This window comes from Lichenostomus cassidix, unplaced genomic scaffold (genome assembly GCF_008360975.1).
Source record: "Lichenostomus cassidix isolate B80296 unplaced genomic scaffold, HeHo_3.0 HiC_scaffold_46, whole genome shotgun sequence".
Classification (NCBI taxonomy): domain Eukaryota; kingdom Metazoa; phylum Chordata; class Aves; order Passeriformes; family Meliphagidae; genus Lichenostomus; species Lichenostomus cassidix.
In genome coordinates, this window is record NW_028147597.1 from 1,247,600 (window position 1) to 1,256,437 (window position 8,838).

At 52.7% G+C, this 8,838-nt stretch overlaps 1 protein-coding gene across 1 annotated transcript; it reads right to left on the reverse strand.

Moving 5' to 3' along the window:
* Positions 1 to 7,400: 7,400 nt before the first annotated feature.
* Positions 7,401 to 8,374, reverse strand: LOC146421907 (olfactory receptor 14J1-like). The gene has a single exon (XM_085046820.1). It carries the CDS (start codon positions 8,331 to 8,333, stop codon positions 7,401 to 7,403), a length of 933 nt encoding a protein of 310 aa, XP_084902946.1. The 5' UTR covers positions 8,334 to 8,374.
* Positions 8,375 to 8,838: the final 464 nt, after the last annotated feature.

Genomic DNA, 8,838 nt, shown 5'->3' on the forward strand with positions numbered 1-8,838 from the left:
AAAAACTCTCAAATACACTGTTTCCCTGCTCACCCCCTCCCTCCTCCCCACCAGCAGCACAGGGGGACAGAGTATGGGGGTTTGGTCAGTTCATCACTGAGATCTTCTTCCACTGCTCACAGGGAGAAGTTTTTCCTCTGTGTAGCCATGGGGTTCCTCCCACAGTTCTCTGTGAACCCCTCCACAAGCGGCAGCTCACCTGAACCTGCTGCAATATGAGCTCCTCCCACGGGCAGACAGTCCTCCCAAAACTGCTGCAGTGTTGGTCCCTCCTCCACAGGGTGCAGCCCTCCAAGGTCAGGCTGTTCCAACTCAGGAGCAAAGCCTCTCTCTCCACTGGGACTCCCACTGGATCACAGCCTCCTCCAGGCATCCACCCGCTCTGGCGTGGGCACCTCCCCACGGGCTGTGGGTGGATCTCTGTACCCCTGTGCACTCCATGGGCTGCAGGGGGACAACCTGCTCCCCTCATGGTCTTCACCACGGCCAGCAGAGGATTGTCAGCTCTGGTGCCTGGAGCACCTCCTCCCCCACCTTCTCCACTGACCTTGGTGTCTCCATGTTGTTTTCCCTCATATATTCTCATCTCCTCCTCTTTGTCTGGCTAAAAAGAAGTGTGTGCTCACGTTGTTTTGATTTCCTCTTAAATATGTTTTCACAGAGGCATAACTGACATCTCCAACTGGCCCAAGCTTGGCCAGCAGCATGTCCATCATCTTCAGAGCCATCAGATTGGTTCTACTGGACACGGTGAAAGCTTCCAGAACATTCACACAGAACACACAGGAGCCATCTATGTGCTTCCCCCCCACCCACTAGATAAAACTGGGCTAAGCAAAACCGACTCATGAACACAGGGGTGCATTTGCTCCCAACTCTTCAGCCTCTTCTTCAGACCAACCACAACAGCTTTCGTAGGGTTTAAATTTCCCCTAGATGGTAAAGATACCTTGCTGATGTTCTGGGCTAAGCAAAACCAACACACTCTGCAGTGTCACAATGTTTTCAGTGATTCAATGAGGCCCTGTAGTGTCACAATGGCCCCTTGGTTCCATGAGGCTTTGCAATGTCACTTTTGCCCCTTGGATCCATGCAGCCCCCAGTGTCACAACAGCCCCTTGGTACCATGGCCTGGTTTTTGGTGGCAGGGGGGGCACAGAGGTGGCTTCTGTGAGAAGCTGCTGGAAGCTTCCACCATGTTGAGCAGAGCCAATCCCTGGTGGCTCCAAAGGTGGACATGCCACTGGCCAAGGCTGGGCCAATTACAAATGGTGGTAATGCTCCTGTGATAACAGATTTAAGGAGAAAGAAAGAACCAAGAAGTTGTTGCACAGTTGTAATTGCAACCAGACAAGAGAGGAGTGAGAACATGTGAGGAGAACAGCTCTGCAGACACCAAGGTCAGTGAAGGAGGAGGGGAGGAGCTGCTCCAGGCACTGGAACTGGGATTCCTCTGCAGCCCTTGGTGAAGACCATGGTGAAGCAGCTGTGCCCCTGCAGCCCCTGGAGATCCATGGGGATGCAGAGATCCACCTGCAGCTCCTGGAGATCCATGGGGATGCAGAGATCCACCTGCAGCTCCTGGAGATCCATGGGGATGCAGAGATCCTCCTGCAGCCCATGGAGGAGGAGCCCAGGCTGGAGCAGGGGGATGCCTGGGAGGAGGCTGTGACCCCTGCAGAGAGGGGCTCTGCTGCCCAGCTGGAGCAGCCTGTCCTTGAAGGACTGACCCCGTAGGAGAGTGACCCACACTGCAGCAGCTTTGGGGGACTGTTGCCCGTGGCATGGACTCACATTGCAGCAGTTCACAGGGAGCTGCTGCTGGTGAGATGAACTCACATTGGAGAAGTTCCTGGAGAACTCTCCCGTGGGAGGAACCCCACAGTGCAGCAGGGGAACAACTCCTCTCCCTGAGCAGTGGGAGAAATCTCAGATGATGAACTGACCAGAACTGACCATTCCTGTCTCCCTGCTCTGCTGGGGGAGGAGATAGAGCTGGGCAGGAGGGAGAGGTGGGGGGAAGGCACTTTTAAGGTTTTTTTTTACTTTTCCTGCTCTGATTTTGTCAGCAATAATTCAGTTAATGTCTCTAATTTGAGTCTGTTTTTCCCATGACCATTTTTGATGAGGGATCTCTCCCTGTCCTTATCTCAACTCATGAACCCCTCGTTCTATTTCCTCTCCCCTGTCCAGCTGCAGAGGGAAGTGAGAGAGAGGCTTTGATGGGTGCCTGGCATCCAGCCAGCATCAACACACTACACCCTGTATCTTGTACATGTCATGTATACCTGAAAAATGTTTTGAAGAGAAAAACACATTTATTTTTGAAGAGAAGAACATATTTATTATGGCTTTCAACCTTTGTAAGGTAACCTGGGGTTGTTTTGTTTGGTTTTGTTACTTCAGGCTTCAGACCCATTAGTTGCAGTCTAACTAAAGATGTGTTACATGGCATGGAATAGTAGAATCTACCACAGAGAGTGAAGTGTCATGGTGTAAAATTAATCCTATTTGGTTTATGACTTGTGGTCCTTATAAACCCACTGTCCAAGGGCTGGGTTTGCAAGCTGGAGTATGAAGCACAGGAAGTTTCTCTGGATAATGCTGCACCCCCATCTCTCCAGATGCAGAAATGGGCCAGAATCCAGCATTTTGAGTGTGATTTTGGGCTCCTGGCCTTGCCCCAAAGGAGAGACAGGATTTTGCCTGCAGTGTCTGCCTGGAGCAGACAGAACAGGTGGGAAGTGTTTGCAGAGCCCCTGGGAGGGAATATTGGGGTTCCTGTCAGCAGGATCCTTGTGCAGCTCAGGCTGGGTGGGCAGCAGTTCCATCTGCAGCTTCCATGTGCTGCTCCAGCTGCTGCTGCTGGGGACTCTGAGGGAAGAGGCCATGGGAGGGATGGAAATGTTGCATGGACAACACCATGTCAATCCTTGTAAAAAGCCTTTCCAGTTTTCCCTTGGATCTGAGATTCCAGGGCCCACAGCTGGGCTTCAGAGTTCTACTGATTTTTATTTTTCAGGTTTTTGAGCAGAGCTCTCAATTGGGCATCTTGTCATTTTTGCTGCTCTCCTGACTTGAAAAAGGATCTGTGCTCCTGTGAGCCACATCCTGAAGGGTAGTTGGCAACCATGGAATCCTCTGGGAAAGCACTTGATTGGCTTCAGTGCCCTGTCTGGAAAGCTCAGCCTGAGGAAAGAACTGTTCCAGCTGCCTCTGTGTGTGTCCAGTTCCTCACAGCTGAGTCCCTGAACACACTGGCTGGTTTTTAGGGGTTTATCTTCCCCTCCTGTTTGCTTGGCGATGGTTATGGCGCCCTTTAGAGCAACATCTGACCAGCTCCTGCTGCATCCTGTTTTATTCTCTCTTCTTTGGAGTTGGACTGCTGGGTTTGACATGGAAATTGGTGGTGTCTCCCTGTTCTGCCCTCCACCATTAATTGTAACTTATATTAAAAGGTGAAAACAGCCTCGTTTATCTGGTGGGGAGGACATGAGTGGAGAAAGTTAACAGGATTTGTTTTCATGGGCCTTGCGACAGTGAAGAAAAATGAGGTTTGTCATTTTGGTGTGATGCTGTGTATTGGGATTTGTGGGATTATTTTTGTGGTGTTGTTGTTACTATTTATTAGTATTACTTATTAGTATTATAGTTCTAAATCTTACATTATTAATCATGACTGGATGTCTGTCAGAGGCTAAAATAGTTCATGCCTCAAACATTGATATACAGTTTTGCTTATTATTACAAAAACTGTATAAAGAAGCTACAATTAAAGAAGCCTCCCTGAAGATACCTGACTAGGACTTTGGACTGAGAGTCAAACTGCTGAGATTAGATGATGGGAAACCTATTGTTCATTCATCTCAGGCTGAGGGAAAGGAATGCATCCACAAAGGCCAAACCCACCAGCTGCACTGAGAATCATCCCTGGCTGAGTATTGGGGTGGGGGACAGCACAGCTTACAGAAGCCAGGTTTGCACAAACCTGCCCCCCAGCTGAGGAGGGGAGGAGGAGGTTTGGGGTGTGTGGTGTAACCTCTGGTCAGAGGCAATGAACACCCATCCATCCTCTGTCACACAAACTGCCCAGCTGTGGAACCCCCAACCCCACAGACCACATCCACAGGACTCTCATGTGAGAGGAGCTGAGGGGGAGTCACAATCCATCAAAGACCCCCAAATGCTAGGCCTTGCACCACAGGAGTGCAGGTGATGCAAGCAGAGTCTGCTGCTAGAGACTGCCCCCTGCCCTGGGGGGACATGCCTGGACATTGCCCCTGGCCTGAGAGTATATTAACCCATGGCATTCTGTGCTTTTGGGGGGACCATCACCAGCAAGAAGACCAGCTGGAGAGGATCAATGCAACACCGTTAGGATCCACAGATGGTGATATTTTCTTTATTCTGTCTCTGTCACCCTCTTTCTGTCCCCCCCACCTCTTTTCCTACTTTTCCTTTTCTCTCCTTTTCTCTCTCTCTCTCATACTATCAAATAAAACCCATACTATTGACTGGCATATGGTCTTGTTTGCACCTTAATTCGAGCAGAGGTATTTCCAAAGAGCCTGAATAACTGGATCTTAACAGGGCCTCCTGAAACTAAGAGAACCATAGTGACACTGCATGGCACCATAGAGCCAAGGGGCCATTGTGAGACTGTGAGGCTAAATGGAACCAAAGAGTTAATTCTGACACAGCCAGGCCTTACATAACCAAGGGGACATTGTTATACTGCAGGGACTCGTGGAACTTGGGGAACAATTGTGACACTGTGGTGCCTCAGGGAACCAATGGGCCATTATGATCCTGTGGGGCCTCATGTACCTCAGAGGCCACTGTGACACAGCAAGGCATTGTGAAACTAAGGGGACACTTGTGACACCACAGGGCCACATGGAATCAAGAAGACCATTGTGACACAGCAGGATCTTGTGTAACCATGGGTCCATTGTAACACTGTGCAACCAAGAAGTCCACTGTGGTACTCTGGGGCCTCATGGAATCAAGAAGAGCATTGTGACACTGTGTGACCTTCTGGACCAAAGGAGTCAATGGTGACACTGTGGGACCTCATGTAAAGATGGGGCCATTGTGACATTTGAGGGCTCCATGGAACAGAGGGGCAGATGTTACTCTGTGGGGCCTCATGGAACCATGGAGATCACTGTGACACTGCAGGACCTCATAAAACCAAAGGATCATTCCTACACTGTGGGAACTCATGGAGTAAAGGAAACAATTTTGACACTGTGGTGCCCCATGGGACCAATTGGCCATTTTGGCCTTATGGAACCAATGAGACCATTGCTGCAGTGTGAGACCTCAGGGAACCAAGGGGCCTTTGTGACATTTTGGAGCCCCATGGAAACCTGGAGACACTTGTGACACTCTAGAGCCTCATGGAACCATTTTGACAGCAGGTTGGCTGCAAGTCTGAATCTGCTGGAGGACAGGAGGGCTACGCAGAGGGACCTGGACAGGCTGGATCCAGGGGCCAAATCCAACAGTGTGAGATTTAACAAGACCAAGTGCCAGGTCCTGCACTTTGGCCACAACAACCCCTGCAGCGCTACAGGCTGGGGACACAGTGGCTGGACAGTGGCCAAGCAGAAAGGGACCTGGGGACACTGATGGGCAGCAGGCTGGACATGAGCCAGCAGTGTGCCCAGGTGGCCAAGGAGGCCAATGACACCTGGCCTGGATCAGGAATGGTGTGGTCAGCAGGAGCAGGGCAGTGATTCTTCCCCTGTACTGGGCACTGGTGAGGCCTCACCTGGAGTGCTGTGTCCAGTTCTGGGCCCCAGTTTAGGAAGGACATTGAGGGGCTGGAGCGTGTCCAGAGAAGGGCAACAAGGCTGGGGAAGGGTCTGGAACACAAGTGCTGTGAGGAGTGGCTGAGTTTGGAGCTGGGGTTGTTTATCCTGGAGAAGAGGAGGCTCAGGGCAGACAAGGTGCTGTTAGGTCACAGGTTGGACTTGATGATCACAAATGTCTTTTCCAACCTCACTGATTCTGTGATTCTCTGGAAGCACCCTTGAAGCAGCTGCAGGATGAGCCCTGGGCCTCCTCTTCAGAAGGTCCAGCAGCCCATGGCCCTCAGCTTCTCCCCACAGGCCCCAAAGCCCATCCTGTCAGTCCTGCAGAGCCTCTCCAGCTCCTCCTCACTGCCCCACAACAGGGAGCCTCACAGCCACACACAGCAGTCCAGATGTGCCCCCTGGCCTGTGCTGCCTCTGGCAAGGGAACAGCACGAGGCACTGCACGACCCTGCAGACAATTCATGAAGCACTTGTAGGATGATCCTGCTCACCAAGGGATGTTCCCATGGTGCCAAGTCAGGAACTGAAATGGGGAGTGGGGCCAGAGAGGAAAGGGCAAACAGGGATGGGCTGTTTGCAGGGGAGGGGACAGGGATGGGCAATAGGAAGAAATGTGGATGAGGAAAGAGGAAAGAAAGCAAAGGTGAAGTGAAGGAAATGCTCAGGGCTGTTTGGGGGTGGCTGCCAGGCAGCCCTGGCTCTGAGCAACAACGTCTACAGTGGGACAGGAAACTCACAGCTCATGGGAACAAACTTTCTGGCTGACTTCAGAGGTCACAACAAAGCTGAGTGGTTTCCCTCCCATCCCCAGCCCTTGCTGGCCCCCAGGGCTGATGGTGTTTGTGCTCACTCAGGTTCATCTCCCCACACCAACCCCATGGGGTGCTCACGCCTGCTGTGTGCAATGCAAACAGGGCTCCTGAGCCAGTGCTGCCGTGTCTCTGCCTGGAAGGATCAAGCAGCTCTGGGAGCTGGGGTAGAGGCCAGGGCTGCCAGGGGGGATGTTGCTGGCAGCTCCATGAGGACGCTCTGGGACGCTGCCCTGGGCTGTCCAGCACAGTGGGGATGGATCAGCCCCTGCTCTGCTGCTCCTTCCTGGCTCCCCCAGGGACCTTGCAGAGCCCCAGCCATGCTGTTTGCCCCCAGCCTGCCCACGGCCACCCTGCAGCTGCTCACGGGGGTTTTCTCTGCTCAGCATTGGCCTGGGCGTGTTCTGGAGAGAGCCTGGGCAAGGAGCCTCGAGCCCCCAGGCCCTGCCCTGAGGCGTCAGCTGTGCCCCAGCAGTGCCCATGGCCTGTCCCTGCTGCAGCCCCGGCACTGCCACCCCCAGCACTGGCAGCGACCCCGAGAGCACTCAGGCCCTGCCCTGAAGCATCAGCTGTGGCCCAGCAACTCCTCATTGACACAGACTGCAGCCACCACAAAAAAGGGGAGAAAGAACATAGGACGTGGCACAATGACATTTATTTGTGGATGTTAAAAAACTAAAAAAAAGGAAAAGCAACCCCACAACCAAACCAATGAGAACTAAAAAATATTACTCATATAACAATTGACTTGCGGAAGCTGGCAACCAGTTTAATGTTTCTGAAATAATCCAGTCATTACTCTCCACACTGCAGCCTTGAGCTCCTGGTTCCTCAGGCTGTAGATGACAGGGTTCAGTACTGGAGGCACCACTGAGTACAGGACTGACAGCACAAGACCCAGGGATGGGGATGAGATGGAGGGAGGCTTCAGGTAAGCAAACATGATAGTGCTGATAAACAGGGAGACCACGGCCAGGTGAGGGAGGCATGTGGAAAAGGCTTTGTGCCGTCCCTGCTCAGAGGGGATCCTCAGCACAGCCCTGAAGATCTGCGCATAGGAGAAAACTATAAACACAAAACAACCAAAAGCTAAAAAGGCACTAATAGCAAGGAGCCCAAGTTCCCTGAGGTAGGATTGGGAGCAGGAGAGCTTGAGGATCTGTGGGATTTCACAGAAGAACTGGCCCAGGGCATTGCCATGGCACAGGGGCAGGGAAAATGTATTGACTGTGTGCAGCAGAGCATTGAGAAAGCCACTGGCCCAGGCAGCTGCTGCCATGTGGGCACAAGCTCTGCTGCTCAGGAGGGTACCATAGTGCAGGGGTTTGCAGATGGACACATAGCGGTCATAGCACATGATGGTGAGGAGGGAAACCTCTGCTGTGATGAAGAACAAAAAGAGAAACATCTGTACAGCACATCCTGTGTAGGAGATGTCCCTGGTGTCCCAGAGGGAATTGTGCATGGCTTTGGGGACAGTGGTGCAGATGGAGCCCAGGTCAGTGAGGGCCAGGTTGAGCAGGAAGAAGAACATGGGGGTGTGCAGGCGGTGGTTCCAGGCTACGGCGCTGATGATGAGGCTGTTGGCCAGGAGGGCAGCCAGGGAGATGCCCAGGAAGAGGCAGAAGTGCAGGAGCTGCAGCTGCCGTGTGTCTGCGAATGGCAGGAGGAGGAAGTGGCTGATGGAGCTGCTGTTGGACATTTTGATCCTCTGGCCATGGGGACCTGTTCATGGAGAAAAGGATAGTGACAAGTCAGGGAAGACTTTCTTGGGCAATACCGAAGCCCATTCTCCCAGTCCTGACGCTCCCACTCTGTGTCACCCAATTTCCCTTTTCTCAGAGCTCTTCCTCCAGCCCCATGCCTGGAGCTCTGCTGGGATCTGGCCCTGTTGCTGTGACAAGCAGTGGCTCTGCCCATGGACACTGAGGAGTCAGCTCTGCTCTGCAGCAGTGGGTCATGGGAATGGGGGACAGGGACCAGTCCTGGGTTGGACTTTGTCAGACCAAACTGCCCCTAAGGCAGAGGAGCTTGGCAGCATCTCCTGTCCCAGGGCTAAGGAACAATGACAGACAAGGGCAGTTTGAGAGGATTTCCTGCTGTGCTCAGGGAGAACAGAGAGAACTGTGCAAGGCAAGAGGATTGGCTGTAACTCAGTGAAGGGTGAGGGGAGCTGCTCTGATGCTCCATCTGTTCCCAGCTGCCCT

Excerpts from the sequence above, each read along its gene's own strand:
- LOC146421907 (XM_085046820.1), bottom strand. The coding sequence starts at position 8,333 with ATGTCCAACAGCAGCTCCATCAGCCACTTCCTCCTCCTGCCATTCGCA.